This window comes from Epinephelus fuscoguttatus, linkage group LG19 (genome assembly GCF_011397635.1).
Source record: "Epinephelus fuscoguttatus linkage group LG19, E.fuscoguttatus.final_Chr_v1".
NCBI classification, from domain to species: domain Eukaryota; kingdom Metazoa; phylum Chordata; class Actinopteri; order Perciformes; family Serranidae; genus Epinephelus; species Epinephelus fuscoguttatus.
In genome coordinates this window covers 21906760-21933467 of record NC_064770.1, presented here as the reverse complement: position 1 = coordinate 21933467, position 26708 = coordinate 21906760, and the positions used below count along the sequence as shown (strand labels likewise).

The window sequence follows — 26708 nt, the reverse complement described above, 5'->3', positions numbered from 1 at the left end:
TAAAACGTTCTGAACAGAAAGGGAATAAAAATATATATATTGAGCTCATTCATTTCCTTTCAGTGATTTTACTTCAGGCCTGATAATAAAATATGGAATCTCTGCGGCACAGCTGCATCCATAAGACCTGCCTGACATTATGAATTTTTTATTGCTTCACCATTTCACTGGGCAAAACGGATCAAGTCCTTTCTCTCAAGTCCTTATTTCTACCATGTGCATCAAGACTGGCCAAGAGTCAAAGCCAGTGCACTCTTCTACATATTCCACTCTGTTGTATGTGTCTCTGTGTGTCACATGATTTCCACATTTATTCTTGCGTGAGCAATTCCTCCCATTTCTTCAAATAAATGAACACGAGACCCACGGCACCTTCAATTTCCAGCACGATCCCATTATTATTGGTGCTCACTGAGCAGGGGATGGGTCTAATTAACTTTTCAAGTGGCTCCTAGGTAAGAGAGAACATCTTATTCACGTCCCCCCAGGGATTGAGTCCCCCTTCATTTTATGAGACCACTCAATCCCGAGACATCAGCGCCATACACCCTTCATTTGTGGAGCTAGAATGAAGCATTGCGGTGTGCTGAAGTGTCTAAAGAGGTTAAAGATTTTGGTAGCTACTGCAACAGAGAAGAAAGATGGTCTGAATCAGAATGCGGAGATGAGAGTGTCAGAGAATTAATCACATGGATTCTTGTGACCCTGTTGCTTTGGAAGGAGAAGGTGTGAAAATATCAGAAAATGTGCAAGATGTACCTCGGGAATGTATATAATATATGCATAGTTACTCTCCTTTAGTTCCCTCTTCAGGGGTCAGTTATTTTTATATCATTTCAACAAAAGCATACTCCACAGTGTCTGACTACACATAGAACACTGTCTTATCCTTGCAGTCCCAGTGAACCCCTGAATGTTATCAGCTTTGGCTCAATAGTGGCTGTGGCTCAGGAGATAGAGCGGGTTGTCCCCTAATCAGAAGATCAGGGGTTCGATCGAAGTATCCTTTGGCAAGATACCAAACCCTCCAGATACTCAGTGAGTGCACACAGTACAGTAGCTTATTGTGTGTACCACTGGGTGGCACCTTGCACAGTTAACACTGTATGAATAGGTGAATGTGTTATGTAGTGTGAAAGCGTTTGGAGTGGTTAGAACACACAAAGGCGCTGTACAAGTGGAAGTCCATTAGCAGTAATGGTAGTATTTCATGTGAAATGAATAAAAATTTTTTTTTAATCTGGGTTCCCGACCCATAAAAACAGTTGACCATACCTAAGGTCAATATTGCTGATAAAAACCTTGTAGAGGCAAAACTCTGAATGGCCCAACTCATTTAAAATCCTCCTTAAAGGTTTTTTTTTCATTGTGCTTTTCTTGAATGTGCTTCCGTTTAAGGACACTCTATCAATGACGCTCCACAAGAGCGAACTCCTTCTCTGTCTGTCTTTCATTCAGTAAGAATGATGGTTGCCCTTGATGCAGCGATGCATTCCCTTTCCTGTAACATCTTAGTGAATGTGCTTATTCACACTGATCGATCTGTAGAAAGAAAGTTATGAACTGATGGCAGCGACTGCAGGCACAACACACTTGTTTCATATCGTAAAATAAATGAAGCTGCTTGTCTTATGTTCAACAGCTACACCAGTGTCGCCATCGCTGAGATAATCGCTTTAGAAAATAACATGGTTTCTGACCTTTCCCTGCAGCAATGTCTTTTCTGTAAACTATATATTGTACTGTGCACGCTGTAAAAACCATAAAATAGACCATGAACATACAGGTGTTCAGTTAACTGTGCAAGCTCTCACAATGTGTGATGTGTAGTTATGGACACCCCTCTGATGGTAACAATGGGAAAGAAAGCCGCAGTATATTACCCGAAGAGGTTCATTGAGGCGAGCACAAGAAACGCCACTTAAAAATGAATCCAAATGTGTTGGAGCAATCAAACAGCGGTGCTAAAAGCCTAATTAAGCTTGGTATTATGGACACCTCAAAAGGCTCTCCCCTCTGGGCAAAAGTCGTATATTTCACAAAGGCAACTGTAGCGCCATCTTACAAAACAAGAGAGCTGATTTATGAATGTGTTGAGTGAATGCCTGTTTAGGAGTCTTACAAAACAGCAGTCTGAGGGGAAATTTTGAGCGAGGAAAGTGGCTCTGATGAAAACAGGTTGTGCTTCTTCAATAAATTCTCAAAACTGAGTGCCTAGAGGTTGTCCGAGTCAAAATTACTGCACTCTGTCAAGGACGAGGGCACAAACCAAAGAGTAATGGCCTCGCACCAAGTTTGGTGTTCTTCTGCCAGAGAGGATTGAATTATTATGTTCCATAAAAGTTTAATGGGATTTCAGCAGGCCTAATATATAAAAGGAGGGCTGCAAGACTGAGCCGCTGTGCTTCGGTCCTTCCTTTATAGCTCTCTGCTCTCTGTTCCGTCTGAGACAGGATTACCAGGCAGGACGCTGCCAAACAAACAGCTGAGTGGACACAATGTTTCATGGTTTGGATTTTGATTCAGTGGCTGCTGAGGCACTTTAATTCACGCTGCAAATCACATTCAGGCAAACATAAGCACACCTTTTGATGCTGCAGTGTCTATCTCTGCCATGAGCATCCTTAGCAAAGACTTCTGCACTTTTTTTCCCCATTACAGTGTTGAGTGGTGTAATTTAGAGGTGTGTTTAGTGCAGGTCTACATCTTAGGGTCAAAAATTCCACTTAAAACACACTCAGTGCACCTCACATTTTGGCTAGCAACTTCTAAATGTTCTTGTGTGTAATTAAACCTCCTTTTCCCTGAGCTATCTTTATCCAGACGGAAAATAATAATAATAATAATTAGAATTTTTTGATGATCCACCTTTCCCCTCATGTGTATCAGGCAGTTTATCAACATAATTTTGATCCTGCAAAGAGTGGTCTTGAAATGGCTGTTTCGACATAACACAGTTCCTTGGCCACCTAGTTTGTGAGGTGTCTCAGTTTTGATTTGTTATTCTGTTTCTGTTCTGGCGATCCAGTGCTCACACGAGCAGAAGAAAAGCTTAACAAGGTTTATTGTCCTTCCAAAATCACATCTTGTACAGTCCACGACCGACTCAATGTCCACTACCGACTCAATGTCCTACTGTATGTCTATATGTTCTCACGTATTACCCTTGTTACACATCTGTAACCGGTGGACTCCAGTGATGTCTGTGTTGTGTAGCTATAAAGAGGGTATCTTCGGAGGCGATCGCCGTTTATTCCTCTCCTGACAGCAAGTGGCAAAACAAAATCCTCCATCATACACAACCGTGCAAACCCCAGCCACTCTTCCACAGAGCACAACAGCAAAAGGGCCATGTTACATTCAATTTAGCACAATGAAACACAACCGTACAAACTCCAGCCCCTACACAAATCAAGTGACACAAGATCATGTTAGCATAAAATGAACTTATAAACAGCTCAACAGCGCTAAAACAGCAATGACGCTACCTCTCCCACAGAGTACAGCAGCAAAAGGGGAGAGGCAAGGCGGGAGACACCCCTTTATAGGTGGGGTACCCCCAAAGGTGAACGTAGGGGTACAGGAACTGAGTATCAAAAGTTCCACATATTGAGTACAGAGGCCTAAGCATGTCAGGTAATAACAACTGAAACAAATTTTGGTTTAGGGTGGCGGGTTCCAACCCAGGGTGGAGGAGCCCTCCTGTGCAGAGTGTGCATGTTCTCCCTGTGTCAGCGTGGGTTTCCTCCAGGTACTCCGGCTTCCTCCCACAGTACAAAGACATGCAGGTTAATTGGTGACTCTAAATTGGCCGTAGGTGTGAATGTGGACATGAATGGTTGTCTGTCTCTATGTGTCAGGCCTGTGATAGTCTGGCGACCTGTCCAGGGTGTACCCTACCTCTCGCCCAATGACAGCTGGGATAGGCTCCAGCGACCCCCAACAGGATACGCAAAATGAATGAATGAATGAATGAATAATACTCAATATTATGAATGTACATTTGACTTGTCACACATATTACTGCAGTATAATTGACCCTGTTACACTTAAACACTGCGATCCACATCAACACAAACTTCATGCCGCCTTTTCCGCACGACCACACTCTCCTTTTCTCATGCACGCTAAGCTGCCTAAATAACTTGTGCCTGCATTTTAACATATAAATAAAGTATATATAAACATAGCTTAAGTATAGTCCGCTACCATACACTGTTCAAAATATACAGAAACTGCTGTGTGAACTTAAATATCATCCAAACCTTTATGTCATATCAACACAGACATTTTAACCAGCTTCAGTGGCTCTCACACTCAGGCTGTGACAAAGTTGTCACTGAACATACCAAAGGGAAACACGCCTAATCAGAAGAGCTCAGTGGATAAATAAGCTCTCATTATATTTGTGCTTCAACACACTTTAACATACACAATGATCTCTGTGCAGCCAGTGGTACAGTAAAGCCTGAATCTTAGTTTATGGATGCCCCAGGCTGCTAGTATTGTAGGATGATTATTGTTTAGTGAGCACCCTGTGGAGTCTTTCTTTTGTATATTATTCTGTTTTTTAGCACGTGTCATATTTCTCACTATTCTAGACGAGTTTCCTTTTAAATGCACTTTTTATTTTCTACAAAATGCATTTGCACTAAATGCAAACGCTGTTTTGGAAGCTTTGGAACCTGCATCGTTTTACCTTGATATCCTTTTCACGTCTTTTATCAGCACATTCACACCTTTTACAAAATATCACCCACATAAAAGGTTGTAACGCACTGAGCGTTATGACCCATTGTTGCCACATCTGCAGCAGTTTGAATGTGCAAATTTAAGTTTTATAGACAGCAGTGTTGCAACATATTGGTCAGACAACTCTAAATTCTTCTCAGGATGTCTTCAGCAATTTTTACACAATCGTTTTTCTGTCTGGCCTGTCTCCCGATGTGCTTCATTTACATTCCAGAGGCAGTCCCAATTCATCCCAAGGCATGGCGTTTAGGTATTCTAGTAACTGCAAGACGTGTTGTCTCAGAGCTGTATTGTATACACAACCCGTAAAACAAATATACAGTGCATGAGCGAGCATATAATCACAATGTTTTAGATGGTCTTATTGTCTCACAACACAATAATCCTCAGGATATTTGCACAATTTGATTACAGAGTGTGTCACTGACATTTAAAAGCATTTGATCAATGTGGCCTTTTTCTATTGCCCACATACAGTATGCACCCACACTACAGCTGGATTGATGTTTCATTACTTTTCTTTCACAGTTAATAAAAAAGTTAAGCTGTTAACTTCGGAAAGCATAAGCACGGTTTGTTCTGATCATGAAAAGGGAACAACACAATACATTTTACAGCAATACAAAGTGCTATGTGTTGCATTTGTTCTTTTTTACAGCCAGTATGCAGAGAGGAGAAGTCTCATTCCTAGAAGTGGACAGCACAGACAGAATATCACAACATCCAATTGCTATCTACCGCAAAGCATCCAGCAACATGCGCGTTCTGTACTGCTGAAAACAGCTTGCACGATCCCCATGAGTGCATTTACCTTCAGTCCTGTTTCCATGATTAATGCATTTACCAGTAGGATGGGGATACTGTAGGAGGTTTGTCAGCAGAAGGCACAAAATAACATTTCCTCTGAAACTAACAAGCCAACATTGTCTTAACTTTGACACTGGCCAAATGCTAACGACTTTTCAAAAGCTGTAAAATGCTAATTTTTCTCTAACACATGGATCAACAATACAGCATCTGTCCCGACGGTGTGCTGCAGCCGAGGTGGCTCCATCGCCATGGTGCTTTTCTGCTGCAGGATCAGCAATGTTTTCACTTGAATGAAATACCCCGATCCACTGCTGTGCATCATTTTTAAATGCAGTACACACATGGGTATAGAGGACGTGCAGAAGTCATCCTGAAAAGATTCCTGTAGCATGTGTGAAATGAAAATGTCCCTTTGAACATCTCTCCTTTGGCCTGCTTTCACACCGCAGGGCGATTAATTTGCATTTGGGTTGTAGATGAAGCTGCTCTCTTTTAAATTACAAACATGTTTCAAGTTATACATCACAGAAAACCCACTGCTGAGTCAAATGGACACAAACTCTTACAGATTTTTTACATAACGCAATGATTATTTATATGTATATATAATGCAATATGGCAACAAAAGGCTGAAAGAAAGAAAATTATAGTGCTTATTTCCACAGTAATTGCACTCTTAATGGTTTGCCTCTTTGTTCTGTTTGTGTGGCCACATTTATAACAGTGGGGAGTGGGACAATGGACAGAAAATGATAGTGAGAGGATGAAAGGCAGCTGGCATCACAATAAGCCAGCAGACACAATCTATGTGTTTGTGGCTGCTGTTACGTAAATCCAGCTTGCATCTACATTTTGTTGCCTTGGCCACTGACCCACTTGATGATATCAAATCTGTTCTACAGTACAGTACCAAAACTAAATAAATAACAATCACAGCAGCAATATACCCTCCTGTGGGCTTTTACACTCTATGGAGGCAGGACACATTGGCTGGTTTTTCTGAATGAATGGAAAATTTCAAGTAAAAAAAAAGAAATGGAAAAAAAATCTACTCCTTTTTATAAATTAACAAGATTTTTTTTTCAGAATTCTGAGAAAAAAAACATTGAAAACAAATCTGCTCTGTTTTTCTGAATTGAGGAGATAAAAATCTTGCAATTTTTTGTTCTTCTGAATTAAAAATAATTATTATCCTGTAATATAATAGCAGTTTTTTTTTTTCCATGAAAACTTTTTTACGGAATTCAAAATTACTGTAAATATTCAGTTAAATGCCTGGTCCCTTTTACCTGCCCGGTGAAGCTACATATTTTGACATATAAACACCTGTCTCAATTAGACACCCAGCCTGGTTGCCAAGCAGTTCATTTTTATAGAAGTTCCTTGGATGTATAAAACCAGGTTGGTGGCTATCCACTAGGCTTCTGTTAGTTAGCTGCTTAGATTGTACATATAAATATAATAGTTTGAACTTTTGTCAATATGGACATGCTACACATTGTTAGCTTAGTTAAACTCTCCACAAGTTAATCATTAAGTTCATTTTACTGAAACCATGAGCACCAAAGAATAATTTATTCAGATTTACCGGCAGGGTAAACAAGAAAGGCAGGCGAAAAAAAGGTGATGTCTCTCTACCTCTGAAGCGGCCATAAAGTCCAATTATGTGTCCATTTCTCAATTACCCGGTATGTTATTCGTATTCCTTTGGTCTGTAAGAGTCCTCAGATCAAAGGGTTTTTCATGATAATTAATCCAAGTTGTGAGTATTGCTTTAACAGGACAAAGTGGTGTCGTGTCGGTGTGCTGGGTTGCTGTAAAACGAGTGTCATAACTCTTTTTCTCCTTGATGTGCTGTCTGTCAGAGCTAGATCAAATGAATGATTCATAACTGATATTTTATCTGAGGCCTAATTTTTATACAAGTGATATTCATACTGGTTTAAATAAGCAATTTAATTGCATTTCTTCATCTTTGCTGAGCAACAGTTTCGGGTGAAAGGAATTAAAGGCATGTCTCATACTACATACCCTTTTTCGTTCTCACTCTTGGCTGTGCCAGGTAAAGTCACGCCACACCAATTTTTGTTTCTATTGCCAGTTTAGACACGCCATGCAACTCCAAGCCGCACCGGAGATGGACCCTCTCAGCGGTAGGTCCAAAAGGTGGGCAACCTGCCCTCAAGGTAGTGGTGACGTCTGACTGACCGCAGCCAACCCCCACGTGTGTTGCAAGACTCTACTCACCTCTGTCTGCAGGAGACCAGAGAAAGGCGCTTTTCAAAGTCTCTGTGTGTTCAGCTCTCAGTACTTTTGTGGCTTCTAACTGAATCTCTGTTGTTTGGAGTTTAGTTTCTCTCCTGCGTCCCGTTTTTACTTTCATGTTTAAAGGGAAATTTTGGTTTATTTCAACCTGTCTCCTATCGTCCTAAATTTGTTTCAAGTGACTAGTGACATAGAAATAATAGTTAGCATGTTAGCCATTAGCCTAGATACAGCCGTAGCGTCAGACCTGTTAAAACGTAAGAGAATGGGCATACCTTCATGTGCAAAGTTATTCCACTAAACAAGCTTTTTTTCCACAAAGACCGCCTCATATCGTTAGGATAAATGTCAGAGAACATATAGAAAACGACATGTAAACGTGTTGTCCTACCTTACTAGTGTGCTGCCATGTTAGCTCTGCTTTCCAAAGCGCGGCCGAAATATATCTCGCCAGCTCTAGATAAAGCCCAGCTGGATACTAACGTTACTCCAGGTGGAGGTGTCTTGTCCTCAGTCACATCCAGACCTTGAAAATAAGGCTGCAACCGGTCCCATTCCTTGCAACAGAGGCATTCCTCTTCTGTGGGCACTGGGGCACAGCATTCACAGGTACACCACCAATCTCCAGAGCTACGCAGCCTTGCAGCAGCCATTCCTCCTCTCTCGTCCACTACCTGTTGTGCCTCTCCCTCTCTCTCTCTCTCCTCCGTTCTTCAATTTCACGTAGCTCTTCGTCAGTGTATTCTGGCTCAAATAAATAAGGGCGGCCATCAAACTCTGCAAAATCAAATTCCTCCTCCACAAAGTCAAAGTCTGGCAAAAAGTCAGGCATTATTCTATAAATCTTTCATAAAATAAATGAATGAACTTTTCAGGCTACTGTCCAGTTCTGCCTTCCAGCTGTTGCTGCTTGTTCAGGCACGCTATGAGATCGCTGCTTGTTCTCGTGATATTTCGGCCGCGCTTTGGAAAGCAGAGCTAGATGGTAAACAAACATGGCAGCACACCGGTAAGGTAAGACAACACGTTTACATGTTGTTTTCTATATGTTCTCTGACATGTATCCTAACGATATGAGGCGGTCTTTGTGGAAAAAAAGCTTGTTTAGTGGACTAACTTTGCACTTGAAGTATGCCCGTTCACTTACGTTTTAACAGGTCTGACGCTACGGCTGTATCTAAGCTAATGGCTAACATGCTAACTATTATTTCTATGTCACTAGTCACTTGAAACAAATTTAGGGCGATAGGAGATGGGTTGAAATAAACCGAAATTTCCCTTTAATGTCATTAACATTCATCGCTATCAGCCCTATTAGATGTTGTGTGAAGCTGCTGCTCGAAAACTCAACATTTCCTTATTTTGGTGCTTCACAAAGAAAGTTTATATGCAACAAAATAATGGGGGACAAGCCAAGCCAATCCATGCCTGTTGAAAAGGGGTAATAGACACCTGTCCGAAATATAGTCTGTTAAGTTAAGTGTTTTAAGCAAACAATTGGCCGGGCTACTAACTGCAGTTTTACAGTAACAGTCTTGTTAATTCAGAAAAACAGAGCAGATTTTTTCTCTCATTACACTTCAGTAACATTCACCTGGACATCAAATAACAATCTATAACATAGCAATGGCGACACCAGAGTCATAGCGTCCCTTCATCTGACTTATTCTGGCAGCCAGCATGAGCAGCAAGCCGGTGGCCACCTCGAGGCTGTAAGAGAGCCAGGCTATGGCTAAGGACCAGCCGAAAGACACGTGCACGTGGGCAAGGTTCTCTGGGGGCACGATCCGCTGAAACTCCTCCATGGCCAGGTTGGAGTATTTGATGTAGATGCTGACCCCAGACAGGGTGAAAAGACCTGTTGGTGCACAGAAACAGACAGCTGGCATCAGTGGAGAAACAAAACCTTCCAGATTTGTGCCTGTAACATAGAAACGGATCCATCGTAAGGGATCGTTGTAAAGAATTCTTCAAGTACAAGAACCGTCTCAGCTTATCAAACACCATAATCATCATGATGTATTATACTTGCCCAGTTCTCACAATGAGATCACTGAGGTGATAATACATTAATTAGCATTTCATCATTTTCCAACTTAATTGTCTCCATTTAACTCAGTGGATCATACTAGATAATACAAGTCCATTAATGAGAAACACTTAAAGCATTAACTATTTAAAGCAGCTTCAAGACAAGCATTTTTCTCATTCATATTCTGATTACTCCAATAAGGTGCTTTTAAATATAAAACAATGATTTACTCAGCAGGAACCTGTGGTGCAAGTATGAAGTTTCTACTGTGCACGTTTTTATTATTCCTTGAGTTCCCTAACAGATGAGTCTTGCATAAAAATGGCTGCAGAGGTGCACTGACAGGAGAAACCATATCACTGAATGCCAACCCCAAAATCACTTTAAATACCGAGCAGTCATCACTACATGGGCATTTCAGACTGACCTTTACTGTGGCACCACAGAGGGCAGAGACACTACACGCCACACAGTCATCTGCAATTAACCTCTGTTAATTGCAAATGGTCATTTGAAATCACAACTGTGGGTTTATCTCTTAAAGTCTATCATGTTGTGTGTCTAATTGGCAGGTGAGCACGCCAGAGAAGAGAGAGCGAAACAAAGAACGAAAGGTTAGCAAGTACAGCTATCATCAGCAGTGCTACGGGAGACACAGCGGGTTCTGCAGATGTCCCTTTCATAGAGGGCGAGCAAATCCTTTTCACTTAGACTTAATCTTAAGGGACTGTACTTCATTTATCAGAGGATGGGGTTGGCTGTGATTTTTTTGTTTGTTTGTTTTTTTAATCTTGAACCTCCCTGGACTTGAGCCCCCCTGAGTGATTGAGTGAAAATGCATAACCCTCCAAAAATAACCATGTTTTTGTATATTCACATGGAGCCGATGCAATTAGCAAACACCACGGGGAGAGTTATCACCCGAACAAACAGTTGATTTCTAAGCAAAATAATGCAAATCCACCTTAAAATTCACATCATCGCACAAGCTGTGTGTGCACTTCAGCTGAATATTGATGTGCAACAGTCACACAAAACCCACAACATTTAATAAGCCCACACATCACACACATCACAGCATGCACACAGCTGGAGTCAGTAAAATGTGAATGTAATGACCATTTCCCCAGAAAAACTGTAAGAACATATATTTTGTCATGCCTGCAGAAGTGCAAAATATAATATCTTTTACAGGATCTGGTTAGTGCAAATGTTCATTTATTTATTCATTTATTTTTTGGTGACATTTTTAAATGAGACATAACATTGCATATAGTGATTTTAATGAAATATCACTAGTTTCTTGATGAAATAATTAATCAAAAATGATGTGTTTAAAGACCATCAGTGATTTGACAATGTGACGATTTTTTTTAGGTGTTCACAGTTTCTGGCTATAGGAATGCACAGTGGTTCAGTGGTTTGCATCATCGACTCACAGCAAGAGGGTTCCTGGTCCAAACCCGGGATGAGGGGTTCGAACCAGGGGTGGGGAAGCTGTTCTGTGAGGAGTTTGCATGTTCTCCCCGTGTCAGCGTGGGTTTTCCCCAGGTACTCCGGCTTCCTCCCACAGTCCAAAGACATGCAGGTTAATTGGTGACTCTAAATTGTCCATAGGTGTGAATGTGAATGTGAATGGTTGTCTGTCTCTATGTGTCAGGCCTGTGATAGTCTGGCGATCTGTCCAGGGTGTACCCCGCCTCTCGCCTAATAGCAGCTGGTATAGGCTCCAGCACCCCTGCAACCCCCAACAGGATAAGCGATTACAGAAAATGAATGAATGAATGAGTTTCTGGCTATGACAAATAGTGCAATTTTGCTATTTATTTTTTAACAGAAAACACACCTTTTCTTAAGGGTATTTAAAATGAACACAAAATACAACTAAAGCTTAATTGCCCCTCATCTAAGCCAGATACTCCCTACCATGTGCTTAAGAAGTGCCTCCTCTGTTTTTCATTGCCTCTCCCCCTCTCATATTTCACCAACAGCCCCTAAACTACAGCTGGTATTGTAGTCTGCTGGGAACAAATGGAGTAAATACCTATACAAGCCCTTATGAACACAGTCTGTCTTACACTCCCCTTGCAGTTGATTAGTGCTCTTACCTGGACACGCTTTAACCTTTAGCTCTCCTCTACAGTCCATCCATTATGTATAGTCTTCTGTGTACAGTATGACTTTTTGTAGCTCTCATGGAGTTCATGTGAGGTCTGCGCTCTTACTGCACCAATACCACACTAAGGATTTGTTAAACATCTTTTATGCTCACTTAGAGAAGCACTACAAATTTCAACATTTTAATGGAGTAAAGGTAGCTTTTTAAAGGAGCCTTGAGCTGCAAAATCAGACCTGAGGCCAAATGAATCAGTGCTGCAGTGCATGATGTGAATTTCCAAAGACGAATTGATACAAGGCTCAACAATAAACTTGTTTTTAGATTGGATTTTGTTTGGATATGCTTTCTCTTATACTCACATTTCCTACTCAGGAATAGGCCATTTTTGGGGTGTGGAGTGCATCTGAGTTGTCTTGTGTCAAAACAGGGGTGTTGTTTTCTACACTGATGTAGCTGATTGGACTTCGCTCACCTGCCCCTGTTCAGAGTTAACTGAATATCTAGTCTTTGTGTATTCCACCTTGGACTGATGCAATGTAAGTTCAGCTCTAATTTGTCAGGTAAGACCTGGAATTTGTCACTGACATTAGTGCCAATGTGATATTTAAACGCACACACACACAAAACAAGTATGGCCGTGTATCCCGACAGTGCTCAGGTGAGGTCGGGGCTTTATAAAAAGGCTGCAAGCAGGAGGCACCCACGAGAAAAAGCGACAACACAAATATATCAAGGCAAAGGTTCATTTAAAATATAAAATATTGCATTATACATTAAACATTAGCTGACTGAGGAATGACATAATTAGCAGTGGCTATAGGTAAGCTACTAACCACTGGTGCTACCATCCAATGCTAAAGGATGGAAGCTGCAGTCTGGTGTTAACAGAGGGGTCAAGAAGTGAGTCCTAAAACCCGGAAATGAGTTCGCATTTTAGCACTCCTGGTTCCCTTGTCTCAAATTTTGTGGGTTTTTTGAATGGGTTTTTGGTTAGCTGCCTTCCATTCATGTTATCAAATGGAAAAATCCCTTTGGCTTTTTCACAAAGGAACCAGGTAGATGCTAACTTCCACGTCAGCCTACAGAAATACGTCCTCCCTGGAGCACTCTATTTGTATCGACACAAGGTCTGTTTTACTCTGATCTACTTTAAAAGTAACATGATGATCATTTACCATCAGAATAGGTTGATTTTTATATGTTGCTGCTGCATTAAGCAAATACGGCTAAACAGTTAATGTTCCTGTCAACAGCTTATAGTGAATAGACTTAATTTGAATTTCTCTATGTAATAGAATAAAAGGTTGTTGGCTGCTCTCAAACGGACATCATGTAAACAACTACATAATGCAACTTTGCGCACAGTGATGTGCAGTTCACCTCTTAACATAAAAAACCCCGACAGTTTGTTAAAGTAAATTCAATTTCTTTATCTCTTCTCGATCAAAACAAGACACTCGAACACATTACTGTGAGCAAAGGTTACACAACTGATGAAAAAATATTAAGCTCTATGAGGAAATTCATATATAACAGCATATTACATAACCTGCTAAAAGTGCTTTGTCCCCAGAGCTTAGAAAGTGAAGATGGAAACATGTTGGTGAAGATGAAGTGAAAAAGGGAAGAGATGCATCAGACTGAAGCCTGGATTCTTATACTTCATCACTGAAGGTGAGTAGTTGGAAGCTAAGTACGTTCATTATGGAGAATATAATTGTCAATCATTGTCAGGGGGGAAATTTGTTTCCATAAACCACTGTTTGTTTGCTCTCTTGGCTAGGATATATTTTTGCAGGAGGCCCCAATGGATGTGCCAAAGCCACTGACGAAAAAGCAGAGCTCTTCCCTCTAATGCAAAAGTATGACATTTCCGGAAATGTGCTTTTTCACTCTCTTCCAGAAGACGATTAATTTCGCATGAAGAATGGAAGCAGGGGGAAGCAGCGAACCTGACTATGGCCAAATGTGGTGAGGAATCTGCCCATCACCACCACCTCCTAAAGATCACCAATCACATTATATCCTGTTTGTTCAATCGGTGCACAAACAGGAGTGTAAAAATGACAAGTTTGTGTTCCCTATGCAAAGTAGCAAACAAAGGTAGGTCCCAACAATTAAACTATTCCTTGAAGTTGTCTTTGTGTTTGTGTTTTGTGTTTAGGCCATTCAAGATCCAGTTCTCTCACAGATAAGCTGCCCTGATCCTCAAGAGAAGGAGAGAGTCTCAAAGAATGGGCTATTACCATCAGCGGAGAGACAGAGCCAGATCTCATTGTCCTGGAACAAGCAATTCTAAATCAGAGGCTGCAAAAGTTTGTGCTTTTTTGGAAATATTACACTGAAGCTGACACTTTCCAGTGTTGTGATCCAATGTATGGAAATAAATGAGGTAGAAAGAAATCTCATTATTGAAGATATCTTTCAGTTTACAGGTAAATGTAATTTAATCCCACTATAATGAATCTGACCCAAAGTATTAGGCTACCTCTGTCAATAGCGTGCTTCAAAAACCCAGAAATGAGTTGCGCTCCTGGTTCTGTTGTCTCAAAATGAATGTATTTTTTTATATTGTTTTTGGCTAAATGCCTGAAATAAAGCTGATTAATGTAAGCTTAAGAGATTTTCATATTTTCTTTTACATTATAATACGTCATCAAATACCCTACTTGTGAATTTTGAAGCCTTTACTTGTCCTAAAAAAAGGCGGTTGCTAACAAGTGGCTAAATGAGACTACAAAAGGCCATCATGATGGATACAGTATGCAGTGGTGACATAAATTCATGGGATTCATAGTTGGCAATAGCCTTAAATTTAGACACAAGCGAAACAGGAAGATGAAGCGACAAATGTAACAGTTTGTTCTTCAGGCTGGAAGCCTACACAGTCCCTGGGGTTCAGGCTTGAGGTTCAAACCGGGCTGAACCAAGAAACGAGGCCATGAGCCCACAGACCAATACAGTTCAGTGTGTCGGGGGGTGATGTTACCTGAAAGGGGCAGGCAGGGGACGTGGCTGAAGAGGTAGAGGGTTTGGAACCAACAACAATTTCTACAATCAGGCTTCCAGCTCTCCTTCTGCGTCCCCAATTTCCTGTCTCCAAGATGTTTGTAATCATCGATGAAAGTTTCTCTCATCAAGTCTATTTTTTATGATCACATCTTTTGCGTGGGAAGTGGCGTACGCCTCTTTCAGGACTCATTTTGTGCATATGCAATGTTTATAAATGAGACGCCAGACGTAGAATTGAGGAGCCAACAGGTAGGTGAATAGAACGCACACACATGGACACGTGAGGCGTCTTGCCAACACTCTCTGAGCTGCAGCCAATAACAGGTAGGCAGATGGAAACACTGTGGTGTTGATGAAAGGCAACACAGCACAGCCACAGTAAAACAGGAACTGCGCAGGAGCATACAAACAAAAAATCCCCGATGCACTCTGTTACGTCTTTTGTAGAACGAGATGGTCATGTTTTACTGATGATTGCCAGAGATCAGGATGTCTTGGTTTCTAAAGCGCAGCTTCGTTGACATTTAAATTTCACATAATTAACAGGTGCAGTAGGCCAACTAGTGAGAGAAATGTCAGCTCTCTACTGCAGGCTTTTGAATTCTCTTTAACAGAAGGATCCCTACGTGAAGTTAGAGGATGAGGAATGCTTTGGGGATTGTTGCACTCTGAACGATGCCTTCTTTAATTCAGTAATTTGGTGTGTTGTGTGCGTGTGAGACATTGAGGGTTCATAAAATTTAAAGCATTGTCATTGCAATAAAGATTAAGTACGTATTTGCCCCTGATAAACACTCATGTCCTTAACATTTTTGGCTGTTTCGCTGTTATGTTTTTAACTTGCATATCACAGGAGAACTGATGCTAAAAAAGGTAGCAAATCTAAACCCTGGTGGCTGAAGGATGAGCTCATGGGACAGAGGCCAGGGCCCCTGGTAGTCCATCCTCAGCGTCAGGTCCTGACAACAAGCACCAAAACGCAGGCATCCTGCAGCTTGAGGGAGACGTCTGTAGGGTTGTGCATTTTTACAAATTGGATTTTAATTTAGAAACTGTCCTGCAGCTTTTTATGTATTGATTATTGGGGCTCATCATCCTGAGGATACCCAAGATGAACTAGATTTTTAATGCTATATAATATAATTCAGTCTAGAGATATTTAAGGTATGCATCATTACACATTAGGCAGCACTTGAGAAGCAAAAGTAGTTTGCTGTTTTTTAATTAAGCAATCGAGGCATTTCATCAAAAGTTTTTACCCCGTAACCATAACTGTCTCATTTTGATATTTTATGCTTTCCAGTCATGCCGCAGAATTGATGACGACCCAAGGGGAAGAGAGTCAGCAGCTGTATCTCCTTGCTGTGGGCAGAACAAAGAACAGGACTGACACTTTCTTCATCATTGTGGACAAACGGCTCATCCGCTGACAGGAAACCAGCTCCCTAGCTCTGTTTGATGAACTGTTGAAATCCCACTTTGTGTTCAACCTGTCCTGTGAGGCGTCCCTGGTCCAGATGTACAACTTTGTGCAGACACCTTATAACATCAACGTTGGAACAATGTGGACCCCTTGAGTTTGTGAACTGCGGGAAACTGGCACCTTCTTCCGAAACTCAAAAAGGAGAAAAAGCAGTTTTCCGAGTGGTTGAGCGCTTTAATGATTCTCCTGGCCTTACTTTGGTGTAAACATCCTTCAGGCAGGGTAGAGCAGCGCCTATAGTATGTTTAGCTTAACAAAGCACTCTTTGCCGGGCCTTGCGGTCCTGTTTGGTGCTGTTTCCGTACCAGGCAGAGAGTCTAAGCTGATCACTGGGAGACATCACCATTTAAACAGAGTAAATAGACCAATAAAACCATTTAGACTGAGTAATGTGGATTGTGGTAAGGTGGCTGAGTGCATAAAGACATTTTCCCATCTAACTGGGTGAAGCCGAATGAGATGCAGGAGAGGCCTGGCCATCTGCAGTTCAATTAAGGCTGAACATCCAGTGATATTTAAAATAACTTTTGGCATACCCACTTGTCGATAAACTTCAGTTTCATTTCAATTTCAGTGAACACTGACTGTGCCTACAAAGTAGTAGATGGAGAAGAGATGAATATTGTAAAAGCTGATACTGCAGATTTACAGAGTGCATATGGCTCAGATAATGTTATGCCTCTGGCCTAAACTGTGTTTGCATTGTTAAATTTGGCTGTATTTCTTTCTATAACCACGTGTAGTTTTAGGAGAACTGGAATGAACTTGTGTAAGACTAAATTGATCCCTTACAGTTTTTAGAACAATGGAAGTTGTTTTGATAAACTTTTGGCTTTCACAATGATTTATTGCAATTAACTTTAACAGGTTTGTAGGAGGAAAATCAGAAATATAAAGTGATTTTTAGAGTGTATACATTCAACCTTAACCCTTGGGGTGTAAAGGAGAGATCCGAGGTCAATACTGTGTACTTTTGTTACAGTTAACACCGAAGCCCCGTTTCCACCGAGCAGTACAGTCTGGTTCAGTTCATCTCGGTGCGCTTTTTTTTTTTTTTTTTGGTTTCCACTGTGAGAATTTGTGGATGGTACCAACGGAACCGTTCTGTACCGTCCACATTTTTGGCCGCCCCTCTGTTGGGGTACCTAGCACACCGATCTGGTACTAAAAGGTGGAGCTGTGAACACTGCAGTCTGTTGATTGGTCAATAGCTTTAGTTTTATTGTCTCTTTTGGATGACATACACTTATAGTAATGGGTGGATCTTCAAGCATTTATAAATATATATTAATTTTGACTGGATTATGTGAACTGCATATATCCCAGTCCTCACTGGGAGAGATAAAAAGTGTTGTGGAGCGTTGTTCCTGTGAGCTCTGGCAACACTAAACCCCTGAGCTTGCCTTAGTAGGACTAAATACACAAATCCGCTATTTTTACATATCCCACCGAGAGAGACTCTCACTGCAGCCTGTTTTATTTGCTCTGAAAATGTTATGTAAATGCAACCCCTTTATGAAGACAATAAACAAGGTGCAGACTAATAAAGTGCTGGACGAAATATTTAAATTACACTATAGCCCCTTTTACACTGCCAGATTTTCGGCGAATGTTGGGCCGTTTTGCCAGCAAGCTGTGAGTGTTTAGACACACAGAGCCGGATTGGCGAGTTGATCCAAGGTGCCCAATTTTCTGCCTCGTAGGATAGTCATATTGGCGGAACCTTTTTTGGTTTAAACAGACCGAGGCGGCCTTCCGCAATGCGAGCCACTGGAGGTGGATAAACAGGAAACAGCTGATAGCAGGAATTAGTGAGCAGCTAGTAGCAAGAGGGAAACGCAAACCTGACAGACACTGTAAAGATGAGCAACTGGGGAGACAAGGAATTGCGCGCCCTCCTTGCCCTCGCAAACGAAGAGGCCATTAACCGTCAGATGACATGAACGGTGAGGAATGGGTCAACTTATGAGAGAATCGCTGAAGGACTGACCAGCCGCAGCTTCCCTCCCATGTCACTGGTTACGGCACACACTAAGCTACACTTGCTCACGCCCCCCCCATTGCCCCGAAAAAGGTGCATTTTGTATAAACAAAAGTAGGTAGGCGGCATTTTGCCGCACTACCCAATTTTATTTTTATACTGCCAATGCTGAAAGAAGACTGATTGGGATTTCCTGAAAATTTGCACAGTTCGTATTTAAAAAGGGCTAGAGTTGATATTTAATTTTTATGGTGAAAATCCATGTCAGTGTATTATTAAAATCATATTGTCTGGTGGTCTGAATGACGTTAATTAAATTTAACACTCAGTTGTGTGGATGTATTTAAACACTGGGCCAGTGCCAATACTCGGATTATGTCGGATTATTTTGCTGAGCATTACCCCTTCCTTCATCTATCAGAGGCGGTTTTCAAAGTGGAAGAGCATAGGTGCTTGTCTTGAGATGTAGAAAGGCTGAGGGGCCGTTGCAAAGTATGTAATTAGCTGTCCCTTCTGTGTGATATGGAGGGCTGGGCCTGTCAGCAGTGATGGCAAAGTATATACAGTAATAAGACCCCCCACTTATGTGACAGGTTGTTTCATCCAACCTCCACTGTAACCAAAACGAGGTTCAAACTCATTCCCTTGGAGTTCGGACCTAATCAAATGCATTCTTGGATATTCTATTTATGGTGAATGCTCAATAGCTGAACCCTCTACAGTGAAGGGGAAAAAAAGCCATCTTGATATTATTGTATTTCTGATGAAAGCATGTCCTTGCACTGCCATTTAATGAAGTAGCAGTTCAGATTGTCTTGCTGTGTGGACCATACCTGGGACATTTCTGCTAAAGAGGACTCTTTGATGTCAACAAAGAGGAAGATGTTCATGTTTTATTTCTGAGCTCCTTTTCTGTTGGAAATTGAGTTTATTTTTTTAAGCATTCAATACGCCTTTCAGTGAACACTATGTACATTTTTTTCAAGTGTTATGTTATGTTTGGAGCCGTAATTATCTGTGCCAGGTTTAAGCCTGGAGGAGATCATGTGTTTGGTTGTTGTGTGAGTCAGTGTGTGTGTGTGTGTGTGTGTGTACTTGTACATGCTAAAAAACATATCTACGCAACAGAGTAACAGACATTTTTGCAAAGTGAGGACATTTTGGTTTTTCAAAGGCCTGCTTGAGGGTTTTAGGGTTCAGGTTAGAAGTAGGTTTAGGTTGGGGTTGAAAAGCTCCGAGGGGCACAGGCTCTCTTGGAGTGGTAGTATCGGATCTACTTAAAAATGTCCTTTAATGAGTCTCAGTAGAGGTTGGAAGAGCCCCACGAACATAACAATGATTTTAAATTTTGGATAAAGTCTGAGGGTACTGGGCCACTGCACATGTCTGGTAACGGGAACTTTGTTATACAGTATATCAATGATGCTCCCATCCCCCAGGGTCTCTGGAGAAATAACTTGGTGACTCAGAGGCTTGGCTAAAAATGACAAGCCTTACCTTGGTCACATTTTGGCCTTCAGTGTGGCTCAAAAAACTGACATCCATAAAAAGGTTTGGTCTCATTTTGAATTGGACCATCTGCAGATTAATTCCAGAGATGAGATGAATTAGTCCCCATTTTTGTTGGAAGGGACAATTACACTGGGTCCAGCTCTGGCATGGATTTGGATTCGTACGCCCGAATGGCTTTTGTTTTATCTCCAAGGTAACGCTAATTGACAAACATGAAGATCTGCTGCGTTTAAAATGGCACACGTTTTCTTTTTACGTCAAATTTTGTGCTACGCAATGCAACAGATATTTGAGCAAGAGGGTCAAAGTTCAAGTGGAGATGTTTTGACGAAGTAGTATGTCTCAACGGCATGTATAAATGGAACGGGAAAAGTATGCGATGCAGAATGCTGCTTAAGAGTCCACAACAATGGTAGCAACTGTGCGAGGCAGTGCTTTGAGCTAAATGCTAAAGGTAGCATGGAAACATGCTACCTTTAGCATTTAGCTCAAAGGTAGCATGGAAACATGCTTACCAAAGTTAGTACAATTCACCCTGAGGGGAACATGAATGCATGTGCCAAATATAATGGTAATCCATCCAATAGTTTTTTAGACATTTCACTCAAAAATACATTCCAACCTCACGGAGGCACCACAGGAAAGCTGGGAAACACCAAATTCAGTAGGTTTTATCCTCTTGGCATCATGAATGTCTCTACAAAATTTCATGTGTGCATGTTTTGTTTCAATACTTTGGAGAAAACATATAAGTTGGAAGAGCTGATGGCTCCATCAGAAAATTTTGAGCATCAAACACTTAACTTTCTGCTTTCTGGTGAGGTTTTCTGCACCAATTTATAGTGTAAATGTCTTTCATTTTGTCAAAATAAAAGTCCTCTGCTACTTATTAATGGGGGCAGGGGTGAAGGCTGGGGAGATATTAAAGAGGATGTGTTCTCTGTGTCCCTCCTAAAATCTTGATTTAAGTAGTAGACCGACAAACCAGCAGACAGCAGTAGTTAAAAGTGTTTCATCAAATGTCCAGATTGTGCCTGATGAGATCACAGTAACATTTTTCGGAGGACGTTTGCTCATGATTTGACTGCCCAAGTATCGGGACGTTCTGTGTAATAGGCCACAATCTATCTAATGGACTCTCTGTGTGATCACACTCGATTTTAGCAAAAATAAATAAAAATTCCTTTTGCTGATATTTTATGGGGATGCCATTTGAAGAATTGAATGACACGAGAGAGCATGCACTGATGATTACTGGGTGAAGTCTGGATCTTTTAATCCAGCTCCTCTGCAATTTTGTGCCACTTCATCATGATCAGCAATCACTCCACACACTGCGATCAATACTGATAATTACGTCCATCTCCAAAGTGAGAATTGTTTGGAGGTTTGTTGTTTAAATCATGTTCAGGCTCATCATGAACCAGCTTGTAATCATAATGTTGTATATGCAAATTTGACTCACAGGTGCTACGAGACAACTGTCAGATCATAACTAGAAACAGTTTTTATTCTCCAGCGTTGTGGTGTTTTGTAAAGGGTGTCAGAACTGTGGTTTTACATATGGGAGTCCCATCTCTCACGGATGGTTGCGCTACCATAATTGTAGAGTGTCTTAAATCAATCATGCTTTGTCTACTCACAAAATGTGACAAACAGATCGAAAAAAGAGATGGAAGTCGTGCACAGTTTGCTTTCATCAGTTTAAAAGCGTCTTGTTCCTTATTTCCTTAAAAAAAAAAAAAATCTCCATCTCCGCCCTTCTAATATGAGAGTGAGCAAAAAATCATTACCTAACTCGACTCAATTAAAGATACAGTGTGTAGGATTTAGAGGGCTATATTGGCTATATGGAATGTAATATAATAAGTATGTTTTCTTTACTGTATAATCACCTGAAAATAAGGACTGCCATGTTTTCTGTAGAACAGGCAAACGAACCGCTACCTTATTCTGTGCTTTTACTGGTTTTAATCACCAGGTCTGTTTATTTTGGAGAGAAGATCTCTGCAGACTTTTCAACTCAAGGTAAAAACCTCCCAAACATCTGGAGCAGAATAAGGTGAGCACACATTAAGTGTTAAGAGAAAAAAGGTGAGCACATACAGCAGGAGCAGCCTGTCTGCGAAACCAAGGTAGTAACAGGCAATGCATACACAAGGGTAAATGGAGATGGGAATAGACAAACAGGGCAAAGCAAAACAAACTATGATATCAAGAAGACCTACCAGTGGCTGGAGAATGCTGCACTGACAGAAAGCACAGAAGCACTAATCATCTCAGCACAAGAACAGGCCCTAAGCACAAGGACCATAGAGACCAGGGTCTACCAAAGCAGATGAGACGCCAGGTGCAGGCAATACCAGCCGACAGCAGCATCAGAAAGAAGGAACACAAAAAGGTGGAGAAGTATCAAGGGTTGAAAGAACAGCTGGATCAGATGTGGGAGGTCAAAGTTGACCTGGTCCCCTTGGTAGGAGGAGCACTTGGGGCAGTGACCCCCCAAACTGGGAGAGTGGCTCCGGCAGATTCCAGGTACAACATCTGAAGCCTCAGTCCAGAAGTGTGCAGTCCTAGGAACGGCTAAGATACTGCGCAGAACCCTCAAACTCCCAGGCCTCTGGTAGAGGACCCGAGCTTGAGGATTATACACATACCACCATGAAAGGGTGATATTTTTATACATATATCTAAACCATTTTTGGCTTCTGTCTATATGTAAATTTTCAGTATGGGTCCTACACATTGTTTTATCAATGAAACCCCTGATCCATTGGTTTTGGACAGACAGAAACCTCTGTGGAAAATTCGACTCCTGCTAAAATCCTCCTGAACAATGAACACTGAATTCTACTCGGGAGAATTCAGCTGGTTGCTATGTGCAATCCTCACCACTAGATGCCACTAAATCTTACACACTCCTCCTTTAAATCAGATTGGATTTTGAATGTCCACACAGAGATATGTATCATGCAGCTGCAGACACAGTCCTCTTTAGTCAGTTGGAAGATATGGCCCTCAGTCTGACAAGGTTAGCAAGAGATGTTAGCAGTTGCCTTAAATCACAAGTAAATCAGAAGTGAGAGAGAGCAGCTGGAACTGAATTTCTAAGGTTTTCTACACACAAAGGCCCACACACACTTGTATGTCTACAATGTGCCACCAGTACACTACACTATCTAGCTGTACGTCTCACATACTGACAAAACCAAGCTGTTATATGCCAGCCCACCAGTCTGTTATTAGTAGACTTCGTTTGATTAATTTGGTTTGTTTGACGGAGACCTGGCTTGTTTCTTTACAAAGTGGATGTTGATTTCCATTCATCCCGACTCTGATTATGTTAGACCTCTTTGTCATGAGTCATTCTAGGGGGTTGTAACCTCAGCCTACACTCAAATCACACGTAATTGCCACAAACTCAGCAAAAAAATAATAAAAAAATCTGTGTCGACTCACTGCAGCAGAGAAAGTAGGATGCAGATCCAGCCAGCAATCTTGGACTGCAGGCTAACGAACTGACAAGTCCAAAGATCCATCCGAGTACCAGCAGGACCAGGCTGAGGGGCAACAGGATGACCACCACCTTATGCAAGCCTGCAATCACACATGCACATACAAACGCAGAGCGGTTACTGTGTGCTTAAAGATTCAAAAAAATACTGTGCTGTGATTTTGTGAAAGTGTCTTAACTACGAGTCAGCTGGATGTACTGCTGAGTACAACCATTTGCAAAAGCCTTTGGGATGTTTTAGATTGATTTCTCCCATCCAGGGAGCCACCACTTTCCATTCTCATTGTCAGCTGGATATGAAAATCAACTCAAAAAGTGTCGGGACTCGCTTAAGATAGCTTCTGTCACTGTGGACAGTTTATAACTGTATTTCACTGTCAAAGTTGCAAAAAGAGAGTGTTGCAGAAAACATCTCTAGCAAAAATGTTCATGTTTTCTTAAGGTATGTCTTCTGGAATTGGATTTTTGACAGCACACTGTTGCTTTTAAATGTAATGTCTTATCAGCCAACTCCATCTATCAATTACTTTTGTCAGGAATCACTGACTTACTATTTTAAATCCACCCCATTATCAACTTCTATGCCAATTGATAAACAAAACCACTCACCAAGAAGGTGCCTTTCTGTTTCTGACAGGCTGGACATATTTGCTGTGAAAGAAGGGATGACTGAGCTCATGTTTGCGCCTGAAAATGTCAAGAGAAAAGGTTACACATGACAAGACGTGTGGACAGAGCTGTAGGACTAGAAAATTACTCCTGGATACCAAACAGCATCACTTGCTATCGTAGAATTTCACAAATAATGATCAGTTTTATTCAGAAATGCAACACAGCGCATGCTTAAATGAATCAAGCCAATTAAAGATGCCTCTGTGTGACATATTTCCTCAGGTCTGCATGTTTGACAGCTTTGCACCTCTGCTGCTCCTGTGAGCTCAGCCATTATAGTACATAATATAACAGTGTCAGTGCATATTCCACTTTTGTGTCACAGGTGCAACAGCTTGAAGAGCTTTAAACATTATCTTTTATCTCATTATTTGGCATTTACTGTGTGAACTGTGTGTGGGGGGCATATCTGGGACCCCAAACTGTGCAGCCAGCAAACAGATTATACTGCAGCTGTGTCACTGGCATCACTCAGAATCTCTTTACAGCCTCCTGCATGTTCGCCTGCAGCTGCCTGCAGGGGGTGATACAGATGTAAGGGGGGTTACAGTTGCTACACAGAGAGGAAAGAAAAAAACTCCGGATGCCAGGTTTTGGATAAATGGCACTGTGCGGTTCATTATACTCACTGAGTGAAAAGTGAAATTTAAAAATAAATCTTTTGGAGGAGTTAATAATTCAGCACAAAGCCCCTTTTTTTCTCATTTATTAATCCGAGCTTAATCCACTGACATGTCACCTCTGCTGTGCATTACTGTCACAAAACTAAAATTCATTGCAAGCAGTTTTTGCCATCCTAACAGTGGAGGGGGGGAGGAATAATTAAGGCATGTATGGCTTCTGTCATGGACTGCTGCTGACAGTGAACATGGTAAGGCAGCAACATGAGAAAAAGGGAGACCCATGATCCGTGAAAAATGTATGAACAATGTTACACCTAATGGCATCTCATGTATTACACATTAGATCGATCTTTTGTAAACATCTAGATCAATACTGGAATTTGCAAACCTGAGAACAAGGCTTTTACGCACCACAGTGTTCATGCCACATGATAAAGGCTTCTCAATTATTACTCAACGTTAAGAAGCAGCGCAAAAGTTATTTTATTACAGCTCACCCACTGAACTACAGAGTATAACATGCAGGCTTAGTTGAGTTGACATACCTTCATTAATTCTCCACAGTCCAGAATGAGAACTCAGGTCGTCCGGACCTGTGCAGTTGGGTTTATTCACATCAATGATATACCAGTAATCTGTCCCAATAGCCACAGCGAGGAGGCTGAAGCTGAGCAAACCTGTGAACCCAGCGGTGAGAACCACCAATCCGAACCTCATTATGTGCAGTCCAAACGCAGAGCGCGGCTAATCTAATAGTCTGTGCAGTTTCTGTATTTTTCTCCACTGTTATCTGTACAGACGCTCCGAGATGTGCGATGCGTAAAAGCTCTCCCGCTGGATCCTTGTGGTGGCTGGTTTTCCATGGCAATCGCGGTCCTGTAACGTAGTTTAGGATGAGCAAAACACATTCCAGAAATTGTTTACTTTACAATAAATAAAGTTAATTAAATAAAATAAGAGAAGAGAGACGCGTCTGCCTCGGCACCTGCTCACGGCACACTGACAGGTAATTGTGGCGCACAGCGCTCTTGGAAGGATCCACGGACTCAAGCTGTGAGACTGAAACGCCACATGTACGATGCGGATTTCCAAAATAAAATCCCGATCGCGTAATGTGTTGTGACAGTGCTTGGTATTTATTTTTAATGCAAACTAGCCCACATCCGGCCACAGTTCAGTTATCTGATGTTGACTTGACTCTCTTGACTGTAACTTAATCGGAGACTAATATGTAACAGTACTGAGCCCACCTTTTGTCTCCAGGGATAGAATAGATACACAGACAAATAAACAGACAAATAAATAAATAAATAAATAAATGTGTCATTCTAGGCCTACTATATTCTATTTTTATTTGCTCTCCTGTCCACTATTGCTGTGGTCACCAAGTATACAAACTCTGAAAAATAAATAAAACAAAATAAAATAAAATAAAATAAAATAAAATGAATCAATAAAAACAAAAGTAATTTTGTAAAGTGTGGTGGAAGTTACAATAACCCCAAGGGACAGTTCTTTTTTCTATTATTAAAAAAAGACATAAAAATGCTATTATATCCAACAAAACATGATACATTTCAATAAAGTGGGTACTTATGTGTCATTTCTATTTGAACTTAATATTAGGTGAATATCAATCTGGAAATCCATCTGTAAAAAAAAAAAAAAAATTAATGTAGATTGCAGTATCTGTCTTGAGAGATTAGGTGAATATTAAATTCAACATTAAGCAAGGTTGAATATAGCACATAGCCATAAGGCACTTTTTATGTAGGCTAATTATTAACTATCATTTATGCTCCTTTTGGTGTCAAGTGTAACAAAAGTAAAAATTAAGAAATGTGTTTTTGTTTTTCTCAAGCTTTTCTCCCGCAGGGACATAAAAATCAAGATATCTGAAGAAATACAAAACAGACTTGACACATAAAAAGCC

At 41.1% G+C, this 26708-nt stretch overlaps 1 protein-coding gene and 1 long non-coding RNA gene across 2 annotated transcripts; one reads left to right on the top strand and one right to left on the bottom strand.

Moving 5' to 3' along the window:
* Window positions 1-9336: 9336 nt before the first annotated feature.
* LOC125879512 (transmembrane protein 235) lies at window positions 9337-25795 on the bottom strand. Its single transcript, XM_049561450.1, has 4 exons — window positions 25321-25795; window positions 24090-24167; window positions 23426-23563; window positions 9337-9685 (listed from the first exon to the last, which is right to left on the bottom strand). The coding sequence occupies exons 1-4, from the start codon at window positions 25490-25492 to the stop codon at window positions 9441-9443; spliced, it is 633 nt and encodes a 210-aa protein (XP_049417407.1). The 5' UTR covers window positions 25493-25795; the 3' UTR covers window positions 9337-9440.
* LOC125879519 (uncharacterized) lies at window positions 13587-14265 on the top strand. The gene is made up of 3 exons (XR_007447948.1): window positions 13587-13652; window positions 13882-13949; window positions 14143-14265. It is a non-coding gene; the product is annotated as an uncharacterized LOC125879519 (long non-coding RNA).
* Window positions 25796-26708: the final 913 nt, after the last annotated feature.

Coding starts and splice junctions, on each gene's coding strand:
- LOC125879512 (XM_049561450.1), bottom strand. CDS start 25,492: ATGAGGTTCGGATTGGTGGTTCTCACCGCTGGGTTCACAGGTTTGCTC. Junction 24,168..25,320: donor ACTGTGGAGAATTAATGAAG/GTATGTCAACTC, acceptor TGACATTTTCAG/GCGCAAACATGAGCTCAGTC. Junction 9,686..23,425: donor ATCCTACTTTCTCTGCTGCA/GTGAGTCGACAC, acceptor GTGCACCAACAG/GTCTTTTCACCCTGTCTGGG.